Source organism: Gobius niger (assembly GCF_951799975.1).
Source record: "Gobius niger genome assembly, chromosome: 19".
NCBI lineage: Eukaryota > Metazoa > Chordata > Actinopteri > Gobiiformes > Gobiidae > Gobius > Gobius niger.
In genome coordinates, this window is record NC_136870.1 from 20,817,721 (window position 1) to 20,836,053 (window position 18,333).

Consider the following 18,333-nt stretch of genomic DNA (forward strand, 5'->3'; position numbering starts at 1 on the left):
TTTACCCCAATCGAAAAGGTTCTCGACTGGAGCTTACAGCCTATAGGGCAGTGTAAAGCCTTATTTGAAAGCTAAGACCTTCAAAACTGATCATGACTTTTTTTGTCAGGTTGTCACCGGATCTGTCATGTTTTTTGCGCTTTTTTGTTGTGTTTTTGTTGTGTTTTTACCGCTGTTTTTGTCTCTTTTTTGTTGTGTTTTGTCACTGTTTTGTTGTGTTTGTGTTGTGTTTTTGTTACTGTTTTGTTGTGTTTTTGTCGAGTTTTTGTCTCTTTTTTGTCACTTTTTGTCTCTTTTTTTGTCGCGTTTTTGTCTCTTTTTTGTCGTGTTTTCATAACAATGTTTTTTACGTTTTTTATTGTGTGTATTGTTGCTTTTTTGATGTTTTTTGTTGTGTTTTTGTCGCATCACTTTAGTCTAGAAGCTTTTAGATTTGGGTAAAGCCAAACTGGAGTAAATACACTTGTTTCTGGTGGAGGTTTAGAGGTTAAACTTGTTTATTTGTTTACGTTGAGTCACACATGTCGCTCGTACTTCTTGTCATCGTGCCTTTGATTTGAATCGATGCAGTGACACTTTTGGACTCACGCTGACCCTGAGCTGACCTCTGACCTCTAGGGTTCAGCCCAGTGTGACGAGAACGTTTCTGCTGACTAATCCTTTTCAATAGTTGTTAGACATTTATCGGTAATCATTATCCTAGCCTTATTACATGACCAGAGTGACAAGTGAAAGTAAAACAGTTACCATCAAAATTAGAAATCACCAGCATTGGACTAGTTTGTCTGGTGTTAATTAAGTTAAGGGCAGATCGATACTTCAATATTGATTTCTTACTCATCGCAGTAGTATTGATCTTCATGTCTAAATAATAATGATTTCATCTTGAATTAATCTCTAATTCTTAAGTGTTTTAGTCTGTTTACTGTCTTTTTTATCTTCATTTTCACACCTCATGCCTTCTGTTTGCAGGTGAGGAGCTGCAGAGTGAAGAGGAGCTGGACAAAGAGCTGCTGTGGAACCTGCAGCTTCTGTCGGAGGTGAGATGTGGATGAAACCAGGCACTGCGAAACACAAATACTGAGACAGTAGCTCAAACTTCTGCATCGAAGTTTATCAGTTCAATTCAAATCTTGCTTAAAGCCTTAATAACCTCTTAACCCCCGCATTAACCAAGCACATTTTCTCCAGATTTCTCCAGCGTTACCCAAATCTAAAAGCTTCTTGGGGAAAAAAAGGCAATGCAGGTTTATTTCTGGAGAATTTCATACACAAAGTCAAGCAAGTGCATCTTAGAAAAAGCAGGAAATGCGAAAGTTCATACAATGCCGTTGAAACGAACCTATGGCCTGATTTTAATTTATAAATCAGCCTTTTCATTATTTCTGTTGTAAGAAAGAAATTAAGAAAAAGAAAAAAAGAAAGTGCCTGACGCGTCCACGCTGCCCCCACAGAGAAAACAAATGGACCCCCTGAGCGTCTGAACAGATGTCAGGTCTGCACTGAAAGTGGTGAAGAAGGAGCTCTTTCTAACCTACTCTGGACACATGTTCTTTTTTCTTACCTAACGATAATGTCATGGAGAAATGCGCGTTTGGCTACGAGAGGTGCCGGACTTTTTTCAACCTTCCTAAAGAAGAGGCCACTCGCCAGAAGTTGGAATTTCTTTCCGGGATTCGGCGACTCTCAGCCAAAATAGTGTTTTTCTATGAATGTCGCTTGACCAACCTTCGCCAGAATCAAAGTAGATTAACTTTTATAACCAACGCGAGTCCCATAATGTAAACACGAAGAAGAGGAAGAGGAAGGAAATGCAAACCGTTTCAGAGGAGCCAGGTTACCCAAATCTAAAAGCTTCTTGAAAACAAGTGTCAAAATGGCAATGAAAATGAGGATGACAACGCAACAAAGAAGTGACATAAAAGTGACAAAAACGCAACAAAGAAGTGACAAAAACACGACAAAAAACAACAAAAATATGACAAACAAGATAACAAAAGAGTGACAAAAATGTGCCGGAAAAGCAACAAAAAAAGTGACACAAGAAGTGACAAAAAAGAGACGAAAACGCAACAAAATGACTTCACTTTTCACTTCATCATTTTTGTAGGTCTTAGCTTTCAAATGAGGTCGCTGTTGCTCTCCAGTTGAGATGTTTTTAAATTTGGGTAAAACCAAACTGGAGAGAATGCGCTCCCTTCAGGTGTGGTTTAAGAGGTTAAAGAGGCAACCCAGTGAGAAAATCCAGATTATTATTATGTTACATATTAAAAAAGAGCCATTGCAGCACAAAACCCCCCCAAAGTGGACGTTATTTCTCCACTTATTTTACTAACGCCATTTAAATCCCCTCTTAACACAGAGCAGGAATGATGACCGTGTGTGACTTTTCCCTGCCCCGCGCCTCTTCCCGCCCATAAATATCAGAGCGCTTTGTCGTTAAGAAGAGCGTATTGATACCCTCTGTGTTTTGTTTTATTACTCCTGGGAGTGTAATGTGTGCTCGCCGCGGCCCCAGATGCCCTGATTTATGGAAGTGGCTCAATATTTAAGACGCCACTCTTCTCCTCACTGCCTCCCGCCTGTGTGTGTGTGTGTGTGTGTGTGTGTGTGTGTGTGGCTCTCGAAAGCCTCGCACACTTTACAGCCAAATGATCACAATAAGATAAGATAAGACGTCGGATCATCAGACTCCGCTAAGATATCAGATGGAAGTTGTTGTATTTGTGCAGTGTATTTTAAAACTGTTAAAGAATGTGTTGTGACTAGTCCCGTTTCTGTGAGGATTTTAACGGGTGAATAGTTAACTGCAATTGCAATAGAAATGGTTGAAATCATCCCAAAGACTGCAATTACAATATATAAGCAGCATAATATCCTTAGTGATCAAGACAACACTCCAAAAATCTATATCTAGACTAGTCTAAATGTCTCAAATTGAGCATAGTATTTTAAATTGAGCTGTTTTGACTAGTTAGAGCAGTGCTAAGTATCCTTTTCGTAGTCCTTCTGGGGGTAATGCAAGTGTTAATGGGATGATTGGGCCAGAAAGCCACTATTGCAACTGCACTGCCTACGGGTCAGAGTCACCAATACACTAATAGAATCACGAAGAAGAAGCTAACAGGCTAACGGGCAAAGCTAACTGCGGGCTAGCTCCACTTAAACAGTATTTACAGCCAAGTTTGAGTGAAAAAAAATTATCTCCATTGTGTAATTGAATGTACAATATCCCTCTGTCCCTTTGTCTTTTCTGTCAGCGTAGTATTTACTCTCACGGACAATTAATGAGTAAAAAAACGTAACATGCTACGACACCTGCATCTATCTATCTATCTATCTATCTATCTATCTATCTATCTATCTATCTATCTATCTATCTATCTATCTATCTATCTATCTATCTATCTATCTATCTATCTATCTATCTATCTATCTATCTATCTATCTATCTATCTATCTATCTATCTATCTATCTATCTCTAACTAACCCATGCTTGATATTTAGTTGTTGTAGTTAATATGATCTCAAGTCATATAATAAGACTGGGAAACCCTCTAGTTGGATGTCTACTTAAACTCTGGCTCCTCCCGAGAGTTTGAATAGGCTTCCAGCTTGTGTGTTTTCATCTTATCATTTGACTTATGAGAGAGAAGAAGTAATGGTAAAATCCTTTGGATGACTACCCCAGTCTAAACGACAGGGGCACCTCTCCAAACATGTTCCGAAATCTGCTTCTTCTATTAGTTTAGCAGCGCATGTTTCTGTATTTTTCATCGATATAAACAAAGTAATGAATACGCAGATAAACACTTCTTGATTTCATTCACCGACTACTTTTGAGCATACCCGTTCTCTTCATCACGGACCAGGCTCAAGATCTCAAAGTAGAGTATATATACGATAACACAGTATTTCTTTTCGTCTTTCAGGTCACCCGCGTGGACGGACAGCAGCTGCTGAGATTCGGCGCCGAGCTGGAGAAGGTGCTGAAGCTGTGTCTCCGCGTTCACTGCAAACGAGCGTACACTTTGACCTGCAGTTTGCTGGAACACACCCTCCGCTCGCTCTCCCTCATCTACCCCACCGAGTACCGCAGCACCTCCTGGGGCTTTGACACCGACCTCCCAATCCGGGTAAATTGCGCGGCAAAACGCAGACGCAGCATCGACCATTACACTTTTAACGGCGCTAATGACTCAACAACATTGCACAATTATCACTGACTAGCTGTTAAACGCCCTGTCTCACTTGCCTTTTTCTTTGCAGCCCTGGGAGCCATTACATACATTCCTCTGTGATCCATTTAAAAGAGGGATGCTTTGACCTCCTATTGTATTTTTGTTTACGGAATTCGAGTAAAAATGCACTTTAGATGATGACATTATGACATAAACATGCTAAACCTATAACGGCCACATTTTTCTATGCACTGATATTGCAATCGAAACGGAATAGGACACAAAATAGCAATAGAGCATCAACAGCGCGCTTTACGGCACAAACCGAATTGACTTTACAGCTTCAGCGTGCAATAATCACTACAATTTAGCCTCTAAATGCTTCCTCTCACTTTACACAGCTGCTGCATCTCCGCTGTTTGTTTACTTCCCTTTGAAAATACTCCCTTATCGCCGCTATTAGCCGACGTCCTCTTTAGGAATATCTTCGGGAGAAGAAACAACGCGGCCCCCACCCGATAAAAAACACCTTGTAAACTGCTCATTCTCCTTTGCCGTGAGTAAAAATAGGGAGGTTAAATTGTAGATATGTTCCAGTGTTTTCCCATTTTCAGGACAATTTGGAAGTTGCCGGAGTAAACACTTTTATACAGGGAGTTAAAGTTTCAAGTGGTGCTAATTATGTTGAAAGTTAAAGGGCCCGTGTAATGCAACATTTACTTTTTGGAGGTTTTTAAGGCGAGACGCGGCAGGTGGAAGCATCGACTTTTTCCACGCGGTGATCAATGTTGAGAATTTTATAGTTTTCTTAACATGTTTTATTTATTTGCTAGAAGTTTGTGTGCAGTTTGCATATTCTCCCCGTGTCTGCGTAGATTTCCTCCGGGTTCTCTGGATTCCCTACGGGGATGAATAAAGTATACCTTAACCTCCGCTTGAACTGAGCTGATTTTCTCTAGTTCAAATCTAAAAGCTTCTTGTACAAAGCGTCAAAGTGGGTTCGAAAACGAGGATGAAAACGCAGCAACAAAGTGACAAAAAAGTGACAAAAGAGCGGCAAAAAAACCCAGACAAAAGCAACAATAACACAATAAAAAAAAGTGGCAAATACACAGCTAAAAAGTGATGAAAAAGCAACACAAAAAGTGACAAAAGATCGACAAAATAATGACATGAAAGCAACAAAAGAGCAAAACACGCTAGAAAAAACACAACAAAAAATTAAAACATGTCAGGAAAGCACCAAAAATTTGACAAAAACGCAAGTTACCAATTACGACTTCAGTGCGTTCCAGGTGATTGAAGTCGTATGTAAACAAAACTGCTAATGCTACAACAGTTAGCTCACACGATGCTAACGTTATATAGACGTTTCTCCAAACCAGACATAATTAAAAACATGTGACATAACGTTATGTTGAAAGTAATGTTCACATCACTGATGACGTGGTTTTGTTAGAGTTTTATCATTAGCGGCGCTGCTCCACTGGGGGGCGCCATTACTGTCTTCATCTCATATACAAACTCGTAGCAGTCTTGAGGTTTCCAAGTTTACCAGTTAACCTTAACCTTAACCACTTAACTGCTACCTCAGCGTTAAAAAGAATTTACATCCAAATCTCAAAGTGTATTGACTGTAGAGCTTACAGCCTATATGCCAGTGGTGACACTTAATTTGAAAGCCAAGACCTTCTAGTTTCTAAAAAAATATGTGTGAGATCTGTGTGAGTGAAACACAACTTGCGTCACATTTGCCGTTCTTAATCCTAATTACTGTATATCCGGATTAGGGTTAACTAACCCTAACACTAACCCCAGCAGGTAACAGGTTAAACTTAATCTTTTAATGTCAAAGTAAAGAAGAAAGACTCACACTACGATTCCTATTTTAGGATTTTTTTCTAGACTTGCTCTGCTAAAAACCTGTTTTCTGTTCACTCTGTTCAACAACATCTCTGTTTTAGTTGCTCCTACTTTCCGCCAAACTTTCCAGATTTGAACTTGAGAATAGGAGTGAGAAATAGAAAAGAGAGAATTTTCAATATCTCATTCCTAGCCTGATTTATTGAGATTTGAACCACAAAAAAACAACATGAAATTTGACTTTACTGATATATTTTTAGATTATTCAAAAACTAAACACCATATCTTAAACCCCCTCTGAAAAGATCTTCATAACTAATATATCAACAAAATGCAACCTGGATGCAACCAAAATTTAAACCTGGCTCTATCCATTATTTACATTTAATAAAGGGCCTTATCTTTCATATATTTAATAATCTAATATCTCTAAATGATCCTTTGTTTCATCCCTGCATAATCACTCCATCCGCAAAACGCCGCTCCACTCTCTGACAGAAAGCTTGTTAATATTTTCAACTCAGAGAATATCTATTGACCGACTGCTTGTGCCGTCAAAACTCTTTCAACTCTTAAAAATGTGTTTGTGCAGTACATCTTTCTTAACTGTTTCAAACTTTGTGAATTGAAAGCGTTATTTCAGAGACAAAATATTTCTCCCGGGACCTGAGCTGGCCTGTACTTGACACCGAATATGAAAAATTATGGCCACATTATTGCCTATTTTGTAATATGTCTTGTCATGAAAGAAAACCTTTTCTGTTGGGCATTTTTCCCGGTCCCTGCAGCATTTTCCTATTGATATCGATTGGGGGAGTGAAAGCAGACTTGGTTTTTTGAATATTTGTGGTTTGGAGATAGACCGGCGGTAATATTTTTCTCTCGGGTCTCTACTAAATCTGCAGTCATTTAAGAGATGTAATGTTTTCTGCAGAGAACTATATTTTCTTTTGTCTCTAAGGGGTCGTATTGTGTTTAAAACCTGCAAACCCAAACATGTTTTAGTTTTGCCGTTCCTATCTCAGCCAATCCTCAAATGTTAATGCTTTTGGACAGGTCTAAAAGGCACCGTGAACTTAATTTATAATCAATATGTCAATTTATCTCAAAAAAATCATTCAACAGACATATTCTCATCCCCACTTCTAAATTTTGGAGTTTTTCTTGCCTGTGTTTTTTAGGATTGGGGCAGGGATGGAGACGTGTCCGCGCTGGGAGTTTGTTGGCACGTGCCCAGTGCAGAGGAGGAGAGGTTTGTCTTCCAGCTGCTGCAGAGCCTTTTGAAACCGGAGCTGCAGCGGATACAGGAGCACGTCTCGGGGGAGCAGCCCATGAGCAGGTGGGTCCTCCGGCTTCTCTCACCTGTCAGTTTGCGCACGCATCAACACGTGCACCCCAGCCTCCTTCTGCGGGACGGCTCTGCGGACGGAGGCGCGTGTATTCGATAGTCAGTGCGTCCCCTGTGGTGAATAGGCATGGAGGGTACAGGTAGTTAAAGGCATTTGTTTTCATCATAATGTGGTTTATTTCAATGGTTGTCAACTGGATTGCATTCTTCAGATCAGTGTTTCTCTAACTGTGGTGCCTGGACTCATGGTCCTGTATTGCTTTTTTTTCTCTAGAAATGCTTAATATGCCTCAAAATTAGCTATATGACTTCATATCCATATCGCAGGAAGCCATTATTATATTTAACTTCAATGTTCAGTTTCAGTCATAATTTTCCTAAATTGGTTAATTTTTGCCTTGTTTGGGCCTTGATTTTATTTTTTGACACTGTTGTTGGAAAAACAATGGAAAATGGACTCCACTTATACGGCCTCTTCTACCTTTATCAGGCCCAAAGCACTTTACAGTAAGGAACCAGTCACTCACCCACTCTCTCATTCATACATCAATGTACGCAGACACTGGAGGCAAGTAGGGTGAAGTGTCTTGCCCAAGGACACAAGGACAGTGTGCATTTGCGGGAGCTGGGATTCGAACCCACGGCCTTCCGATCACGAAACGACCCGCCACCATCGCCCAAATTGGTTATGATTTTTGTTGTTAAATATTGCAACATGTTTAGGCTGGGACAAAATATCGGATCGCAATAATTGTGCTGCAATACCAAGTATCGATACTTTATCAAGTATCGCAATACTTTCAATAATTGTGTTTGAAGGCGTTATTGTCACGCACTCCTTTGTTTTCCAGTAACAGCACTTTGTTTCATCGCGCTTTTCATTCTTAACACTTGAGTAAATGTCAAATGGCATTTGGTTAATAATCGTTGGACACGTGACACATTTTAAGGTAAACATATTACTAATCATAATCACTCCCTGTATCGCAATACGTATCGGATCGGCCCCTGAATATTGTGATACGTATCGGATTGTGACAAAAGTGAATCTTCCCAGCCCTATTAACCACTTAACTGCCACCTTTCGGTTAGGGTTAACAATTATTTACATCCAAACCTCAAAGTGTATTGACTGGAGAGCTTACAGCCTATATGCCAGTGGTGATACTTCATTTGAAAGCCAAGACCTTCTAGTTTCTAAAGATATGTGTGAGATCTGTGTGAGTCTGTGAGTGAAACACAACTTGAGTTACATCTTAACCCTAGTTATATCCTGATTAGGGCTAACTAACCCTAACCCCAGCCCCCCGATCGGGGGGGACAGCAGGTAACAGGTTAACTATTGTTAAGTATTGTTCAGCCCTATTCTTCATCAAGAACCATTTATATCATGGGTTGGTCCTTTTGCAGACCTTCTTTTAGACTTATTTTAGTCTAGCCTGGCCAACCGAGATACACAATTTCCCTATTTTATACTAAACATAAACTTGTCTTATCTTCGCGATCCAATGGGTGTGAAGAGAGTTTGTGTAGTCTGGTTTACATTTCCTTCGTGATTAGCTTTATTCCCTCCAGTCACAGAGCATCAGTCTTGAATATATGAAATAAAACAAATGAACAAAAGTCTGCAGCAGTGTGCAAGTCCTAAGCTTGAACATTTGGAGTGGGTTGAGTCGGGAGGTTAAAACAAAACTAATCAATGTGACCCATAATTTGCTGTGGCAACCTCGGCAAGGGAAATCCCTCCATCTGGGAACCACCACTAGTCTTTAACAACGTCATCACCAGGTAATGTAAATATGTATATCAACCTAAACAGACAGCCCCATTAACTCAATAAAATGGGTTTTATCTCAAGGCATTGTGTGAGATGCTCAGATCCCATGGTTCAGCAGCTGTCTCAAAGTCGTTTCGTGCAGTGTTTACTTGTTCCGTTGCAGAGCAGACCAATTAGGAGATGTCATGCTAACCAGGGCTGTTTACTCTGCCTTCTGCTGTCGGAGCACGGCATTTATTAAGTTAATAGTGGACAGCAACCCGTACGAGGCGAACGGGTTTAAATAATTAGCCGAGAGTTTGAAATAAATAAGCCTGACGCAAATCTAGAATGTACCGAGAAATAGCAGCGGGCTGGGGATTTTGTAATTTATGTTTCCTTAGAGAGGAGCAAGTGCATCAGCTCTCATTTTGCTTAGACTCAAAGAAGAGGAATACAAAGTCGGTTCTGTTACAAGACGACACACAGTTGTATTACTTTGGATCCTATGATTTCCCTCATCAACATGAAAAAAAACACAAAAAAAGGCACGAGTGTTCATCATTTCTGTTAGGATGGTTCAAACCTTTTCCTATGTGTTTCCTGGCCACAGGGAGGAGCTGTTGCAGAGCCTGGCCATAGTGCAGCACAGTTTGTTGGGAGCTGGGAGCCTTTTGAGGCCTTTGGATGGACCGCACGTCCCTGACCTGTGAGTCCGACGCACAAAAGCCTTAAAAACACACACTCTCACACATACAGATACATATACACTCACGCAGTGCTCCTACAATCTCCTCACGTCTCGCCTCGTTCCTCTCTTTGTCTACAGTGTGCCCTCAATGGTGAAGCTCGGGGAGATCAAACTGCACATAGGTGTTGACTACGGTAAGAAAAAGGGTCCGGTTATTAGAGCATACTTATCGGCAGAGGTGGGAAGTTGCCTAGGATTGTACTCAGGTCACCAAAATAATATTCTTCAAGATTTGATAAGCAGGCATTGAAGTAATTGTCAGGATATATAGTAAATATTTGGTCAAAAGGTTTCGCTGTTCAGAATAATTTGTGAAAGGAAGAGTAGCCTATTTTTGAGATGCACCGATCCAGCTTTTTTGTTACCGATACTGATTCTGGGGTTTGAGTTTCTGCCGATATCCGATATTTACATATTTTATAGTCATGTTACAGATCAATTATCCATTATAGCTATAGATAGATGACTCTTCTACACTAAATATCCTTGCATAAGCTTTAAACAAGCTTTAAGCTACATTAATATAAACAACTTAAATTAAGTGCTCTGATTATTACAAAATCAGTTCCTTCTTGAATTAAAATACAAACACTTGCCTTCAGCAGTGGTTATTGTATTGTATTAGGCTTCTTTAGGTATTTATCCATCATAGTTTCTGACCCAGCCTTGATTAGTTTTCAATAGCATTAACATGTACCTGCTAGATTTAGCATGCTATTGCTAGTTCAGCATTTTGTGTGGCAATCAAGGGTTCTTAGCTTTAAAATGATATACAGCATGCCCATATTCACTGAGATGTAGATGGTAAAAGTTGTGTTTTTGAACCAAAACTGGCATCGGTTCAGTATCGGATATTTGTAGCCGATACCCGATATCGTATTTGTTCCAGTATCGGATCCGATACCAGTAAGGACCGGTGCATGACCACTGAAGAGCCTTTCTCACTGGCCTGGAGACTAGTTGGAGTTTCCGCTGGGAAATGTCTCCAAAACGTCCCCTGGAGATAAGGCGAGTCTCCAGGTAGTCTCAGTGAAAATAAACAGGTTTGATTTCTGCGGAGACTGCATGGAGACTTTTCCAAGTATCCGACCGGCCTCAGAGGCAGGGACGCCACAGAAACGTCTCACAGGTTGAGGACAACAAATAGTGTTCGCAGTGTTGCCACAGCTGCTTGAGACCGTGCAGACTTATTTAGATGCAGACAATTTGATGACTGGGATGGGGGGGAAAAATATTGAAATTTATCAAACAAACAATTTCGAATGCACAGGCCAATTTGAGTTGTTGTGATCAAGTTTGTGTTGTCTATCTGTATTCTCTGTGTACCTGTATTGTAGCTGCCATTGTTGTCTCCGCCCCATTGAGATAGCATTGTTGGTGTCTTGCTGATTGAGCTGAGACTAGCCACATAGTAATGTATAACCTTGAAGGCTTCGCTGTGTAGCTTTAAAAAGGTAATGACAATGCATTGTATAGCCCTTTTAAAGCAGCTTTTACACCATAACTAAGCACAGATATCAAGAAAGTGTCATGTATTCATAGTCAAAGGTAATTATTGGGTTTTAACTTGGGTTAACTACTAAAGATACCTCATTAAATCCCCACCTCTGCCTACCGTAGCTTGTATTTTGAGCTTGTTTGCAGCTGCTCAGTATGCGCTCTGTGTCCCGGTGTCTCCTCCCATCCAGATGATTCACCGGAGAACTACAGAGAGTCCATCTGCCAAACGATGCAACTGCTGCTACGTGAGTCAAGATTTTAAACTCAAATCCTCGTCCCGGCGCTTCGCTCCCCTCCTCGAACGTGCTTCAAAAATGCACAATAGCCCTGTTCAGACCTGCCACTCAAAATCCGCACCCCCAGAATTGATTACAAGTGGTCTCCTCTAAGCTATTTTGTTGATATCCACGAGAGATTCAAGCTTGTTTTCACAGGCTTGTTTGTTCGGTATTAGCGAAAGCATTTTAATCCCACTCTTTTCATAATACAGTACCATTATGCAACGCAGTTTACAGATACAAATAAGAAATGCAAAGAAAGATTGGGAGGGAATACACTATATTGGTAGTTCTAAGGATTTTTAACTTTGTTCAGCTTTTAGCCATGTTATGACATTTTCCCCTTGTCAAAAACATACTTCATTTGCTTAGGTTTGAGTAATCCTGTTTACTTCAGTCATTTCTTCTTCTACTGCTGAAGTGCTCCCAGCTGTATAATCTGGGTTTTGTTCCATGATATATTTTCAAACTGCCTTTATCACAACGCCATTGATTTGTCAGTATGCCGTTGGCCAAAAATGGTGGCTTCTATCTTGTTTTATTACGTGTAATTCCCGTTTTGGCAGCAGAGGGCGCTTCAAGCAACATATGAGACCTCTCCGTACACTCACCAAGAGACAGTAATTCAAATGTTGCCCAAAAGCTGGGTTATAAGCCATAAATACACATGATCTGTGTCCACTAACACTGGAAGTGGTTCCTGAAAAGTTGAATATTTTAATGAAAGATACAAAAATATATACGTATAATAAAATTGCTCAGGAGTTTTCTTTGCCGCGGGGTGCCTCACACATCCTGTTTTTGATGAATACGAAGCAGTGTTGTTGTTTTTTTCCTTTGATGATCTAAAGGCACAAACTAATTGCATTTTAAAACTTGGAAATGTCAAATTTGCATATAATCCCTTTAGTTAGCGCGCCACCAGTATGAGTTAAAAATGCATTACAGATGGAGAAATGAGAAACTACTCAGCGACTCGGCCGATATCCATCCCGGAAACATGACATATTTTTTTTCCCGTTTCCAAACCCAAAAAGGGGGACTAGTTAAGCTTGAATAGTTAGTTGTGGTCCAAACGTTCAGCTGCAACCACAAGACAAATAAAAACGCTTAAAAAAAATAAATACATTCAGCCTGTTTGCAGTCCCTGTGTTCTACATACTGTTCATTTTACGGACAACATTAACATTTTCTCTCTTGTTTTTAGATCACATTTTGGAGCACTCCGAAGATGACACCAAGTCGCTCTTTGTCATTATTAAGGTGCTTAACCTCTACCTGCTATACATTGTTTCTCTATTATCCATATTGCTTTAGTTCGCAGTCTATTTACTGGACTTCGTTTAGACCTAGCTCTTGGTTTAGTTTGACGTCGTCGATAAGTCCTACTTTTCAACACGGGACGCAAAATCAATGGAACTGAATTGAAACTGCAATTTGAAGGGAAGCAATGGACAAATCACAAAGGCTGCTTCAATTTAGAATGATCTGTGGGAAAGACAGTATTTTGCATTGTATAGGCCTATAACAGATTCCAACTAATAGTGTTCGTTGATGTTGCAGTAATGCAGTAAAGTCATAAGTGTCTTTTCTGTTTTAGACACAGGTTATACTCAGTTTGAACGTGATTTAGTGAAGCTGAACCGAGCACATTTTCTCCTATTTCGCATTAGTCAAATCTAAAAGCTTCTTGACTGGTGAGCAACAGTGGAAAATTGAGAGTAAGATTATTTTTTTTGTCGCGTTGTTGGCACAGTTTTGTCACTTTTTCGCCAAATTTTTTTTTTTTTACTTTTTTGTCAAAATGTTGTCATTTTTGTCACTTTTTTGTCACTTTTCACCACATTTTTGTCATTTTTTTGACACTTTTTCTACACATTTTTGTCATTTTTCGCCCCATTGTTGTCATTTTTTAGTACACTTTTAGCAATTTTTTCACCACATTTTTGTCACTTTTTGTCATATTTTTGTCATTTTTTGGCACTTTTTCGCCATATTTTTGTCACTTATTTGGCACATTTTTGCCACGTTTTTCTGATTTTTTTTGTCATTTTATTGTCATTTTTCCATCACTTTTCGTCACATTTTTGTCACATTTTTGCAATTTTGACGCTTTTTTCAAGATCTGATAAAGTCAAACTGGAGAAAATGTGGTCAGTTCAGGTGGTGTCTAATAAGTTTTAGAACCACCGAACTTAAGCATGTTATAGATTGAACTTAATGCTTCTTTGAGTCGCGGTTGGTCATCAGAACCACTGTTCTAGATGTTTACAATAGCATCAGATTGAGCTTTTAGTTTAGCTGCTCATATGGCTCAACGGTTAATGCTCTTGGATCCTTTAACAAATGAAATACTTGGAAATGATGCACTGATAGAGATTTCTCCCAAACTGTTTAGCACCTACTCCCAACTTAGTTCCTGTAATATGTTCTTTTTCATTTCTATGCTGACAGCCAAACCTGGGCCTGCAACATAGTCTTTCTGTATTATTCATAAGCGACATGTCCTTATTATACTCCACCGACATCTCTGCTCCAGCCCCTGACACCTCTTTACCCATCGCCTGTCCATCTCTGTCTGCAGATCATCAGCGACCTCATGTTTTTTCGAGGCTCTCACAAAAAAGAGTTTGATTCGCGCTGGAAGAGCTTCACTCTGGTCAAAAAGTCCATGGAAAACAGGGTGAGGGGCCCCGAGACGCTGATTGGCCGTTTCAATCAGTCCGCTGTAATTTCAATACTTGTTTTTTTCCCCCCTCGGCAGCTCCTTGGCAAAAAGCGGCACATTCGGGCTCTGCTCATCGACCGGGTACTGCTGCAGCATGAGGTCAGTTTGACTTACAGGGATGATTAGCAGAAAGTGGACGTAGCAGCAGCAATAGTTGGCGATAGTGGCTCAGATGGAACGGCATACTGTCTTGTAAGTGGAAGGTTTCCATCCCAGCACAATAAGGGGGTCATTTATCAAGACAGGTGCTAAATAGCGAGTGCAAACTGGAAAATAGCATATAGATATTCGTGGGTAAGTGTTAATTTTGACCACACGTTGGAATATAGTTCAAGTCTTGGTCGTTTGATGACAATTTAATTTTAGTCAAGATTTAGTCAATTCTCTTCAATTTCAGTCTAGTTTTAGTCGACAAAAAGTGCATGTAAATTTAGTCGACTTAACTTTCCATTTATAATATTTATTATCATATTTAAATCAGTACTAAGTAACTTGTTTACCTTAATTAACCCTTTACTTGGTCCCTCTGGGGGTAATACAAGTGTTAATGGGATGATTGAGGGGTCTTTCATCTCCCCCTGGTGTCTCTGGCCAGAAAACCACACTTGCAGCTTTCCCTGCTCCAACCCGGAGCACCAATACACACTAATGGAATCACGAAGAAGAAGCTAACAGGCTAACGGGCAAAGCTAACTGCGGGCTAGCGCCACTTAAACAGTATTCACAGCCAAGTTTGAGTGAAAAAAATGATCTCTATTGTGTAATTGGATGAGCAATATCCTTCTCTCCCTTTGTCTTTTTTGTCAGTGTAGTATTTACTCTCACAGACAATTCATAAGTAAAAAACGCAACATGCTACGACACCTGCAGTGGCGCTTATGACCTCTAGGGGCACGAGTTACTGAGTACTGCTTTGATAAAGTAATTTGCTTCATGTTTGTTTCCAAAAGATTTGAGATATGGTATGATATTTTTTTCATCTAGTTGAAGAAAATAGTCTCTAAGGCTTTAAATGTCTTTTTTTTTTTTTAACTCAATTGAATTCCAACAGTGAATCGAAATTCCTTGTTAAATTATATTGCTCAACATTTTTACTGCAAAATTCTGCCCAAACAAATGTTGGGTAACATTGCACGCAATCTTTAGCTTAAAAGTTTCCAAATGTCTCCTTTCTCTTCTATGTTTGCAAAAATATATATATATAAAAGCAATAATTAAACAGCTACAGATTTGTTTACATTTGTAGGGGTAGTTGTGTTAGTAGTGTTGCAGTTGTAGCAAGAAGTTGTGTTTAAAAACATAAAGTGAAATCGATGCAATACCACAATCAGTAATATTGTTGGTTGGAACATGTATTTTGTAACACCAATAACAGCAGTAGTATTAGTTGTTGTAAAAGTAGCTGAACCAGCCATATAAACTTTGCTGAGTAGGTTCTTTTCTGGCTAGTAATGCTATTCTGCAGTAACAATCTAGCTTTCAATTAGCACACTTTATATTCACCAACTTATGAACCTCTCGCACAGTGACTCATATATTGCTTTTGGCTTGAAAATACTCACGTCATCGAGAGTGAAAGTGCAGACGTCAAAGATTCTCCTACTGACATCAAAGCACTGGAGATGTTAAAGGAATATTCAGTGATTGTCTGAGCTCTGTGCAGCTGTGGCCTTGAGAGGGCTATGTTTGCCTCCAGTGAGAAGAAGATGTACCGAAGAGTCGCTTTCTGTTACTATGTTTGTTTTTTGTTAACCTCTTAACCCCCACCTGCACTGAGCATGTTTGCTCCAGTTTGGTTATAGCCAAATCTAAAAGCTTCTGGAAAAAAGTGTCAAAATAATGACGAAAATGAAGCTAAAAAAGCATCAAAAAAGCCTCAAAATGAACTGACGGAAGTGGGGGGGAAAAGTGACAAAAAAAGCTGCAAAGGATCAGCAAAATGTGACAAAAACGTCAACAAAAATGTGACAAAAAATTACTAAAAATGTGACAAAAGTTCAACAAAAAAATTACAAAAACTCAACAAAAAGAACAGCATGAATGTGACAAAAATGTGACAAAAACTCAACAAAAAAAGCAGCAAAAATGTGACAACAAACGAGATGAAAGTGCAACAAAAATGTGGCAAAAATTAGATGGAAAAAAAGTGAAAAAACAACAACACGAGGAAAAACATCAGTTTTGTTGGTCTTAGCTTTCAAATGAGCCATTACACCATTACTCTCAAGTCCGGAAGGTTTTAGATTTGGGTAAAGCCAAACCAGGGAACATGCACTCAGTCAAGGCGGGGCTTAAGAGGTTAAATAATGGGTGTAGAACATCTGTAAATCAAGCCAATTTTCTATGTTAAACTACTTTTTCATTAGAGATGTCACAGTCAACAAAATGAACACTGTTTTTTGTCTTGTTTTTAGATGAGGAAGCTGGTGGTAGACGGTTGCGAGTACAAAGTGGTCCATCAAGACTTGCTCTGTGATCTGCTGCTCCTGTCCACAAGCACATACAGCCAGGTAAATGTTCATGTTCCCCCAAATAATGAGGATTTCCTGAGTTCCTCTCACCTCAAGAGGCTTCGTTTTCAGCCGGCTGGACATGAACAGATCTAGAAAGCATGAAAATAAAAGATAACCATGGACCAATGTTCAGTAGATTCACAAAAATGGCTTCTGTCTAACTTAGGGCTGGGCGATATGGACCAAAAGTCATATTCCGATATATTTGGTTAAAAATATCAAATTCCATGTCTCATTTAAAAATATATCGCTATATCTTAAATATCGATATATCGTCCAGCCCTAGTCACACCTCTCTAACCATCTCTTCTTTAAAATATATTTGTGTTATGTTTTTTTGCCCTCAAAGGTTCGCAGCCGAGCTCAGAGTGTTCTCATGACGGCTTTAGGGACCTACAGTTTCTCGTACAGGGACATTATTCCCCGAATCCTACAACTGCTGGTTCCTGAACACACCACGGCTTCGGAGCAACAGTTCAAGGTAGGGCTGCCTGATTATTGAAAAAAAAAAATAATCACGATTATTTTAGTCATAATTGAAATCACGATTATTCAAACGATTTGTTGCCTTTAAAAAAAAGTATTTATTTTATTTATCTATTTATTAATAAAAAAAAACTATGCTGAATATTTTCTGTTTTCTGAGCAGTCATAAAAGTACAAATAATTTCAAGTTTGCCTCGATTAAGGAGAGGTCTCTGTTTCACACCTGCCCCCTGCTGGCCAGCCCTCACACCTGCGCAAGTAAACTGAGCAGCGCGGCCTGATGACATCATCACACAGCGCTGTTTGTTTTTGTCAGGCCAAAGCATGAGCCATGGCACGTGAAATGCAAAGGGAAAATAATCCCAGCACCATGAAATAATGCAAGTCTGCTTTGCAAAAAAAATTATAAAATAAAGAATAAATAAATAAAAAAATTGTAATCGAATTTCAATTCATTGCACAGCCCTAGTTCAAGGTACTGAAGAGGCTTATGAAACTAGGTTAAGAAGCATTTCTTAATATATATTTGTTCTATGACATAAACAACTTGAAATAAAAAATCTCAGCCCAAAATGGTAATACACTATGCCACAATATTACTGCATAATGTTTACTATAACTATAATTACTACTTTTTCACACATAATTACTGCTAACAAACTCTTCTTCCAATATCGTAATTTGAGCTAACCAAAATATAGTACCGATTTGCTTAAACCAAACAGTAAATTCTCTTTAACTTCAAGACTATATCTGGTAATAAACGAGACATTCATTTATACCATAAATTTATACTTGAACAACGGTTGGAAAAATAGCCATTGGGGGGAAATGTAAAAGGAAAACTACAATTGGAAGAATCCTTTGCGAGGACAGGCAGACCTTGCTGCAGGTGCTTTTAGGACAGAAATAAAACATAAACACAAAA

The 18,333-nt window shown here is 39.3% G+C and overlaps 1 protein-coding gene across 1 annotated transcript in view; it reads left to right on the top strand.

Moving 5' to 3' along the window:
• LOC306978364 (proteasome activator complex subunit 4B-like) overlaps window positions 1–18,333 on the top strand; it is a gene marked incomplete at its 5' end in the record, with an annotated part of 102,309 nt that overhangs the window by 36,513 nt on the left and 47,463 nt on the right. Inside the window, 11 exons of the mRNA XM_079576887.1 lie at window positions 973–1,040; window positions 3,934–4,137; window positions 7,227–7,384; window positions 9,763–9,858; window positions 9,979–10,034; window positions 11,589–11,645; window positions 12,886–12,941; window positions 14,263–14,361; window positions 14,443–14,505; window positions 16,821–16,916; window positions 17,269–17,400. Of these exons, the coding sequence (XP_079433013.1) occupies window positions 973–1,040; window positions 3,934–4,137; window positions 7,227–7,384; window positions 9,763–9,858; window positions 9,979–10,034; window positions 11,589–11,645; window positions 12,886–12,941; window positions 14,263–14,361; window positions 14,443–14,505; window positions 16,821–16,916; window positions 17,269–17,400 (1,085 nt within the window). The remainder of the gene's footprint in view (window positions 1–972; window positions 1,041–3,933; window positions 4,138–7,226; window positions 7,385–9,762; window positions 9,859–9,978; window positions 10,035–11,588; window positions 11,646–12,885; window positions 12,942–14,262; window positions 14,362–14,442; window positions 14,506–16,820; window positions 16,917–17,268; window positions 17,401–18,333) is intronic.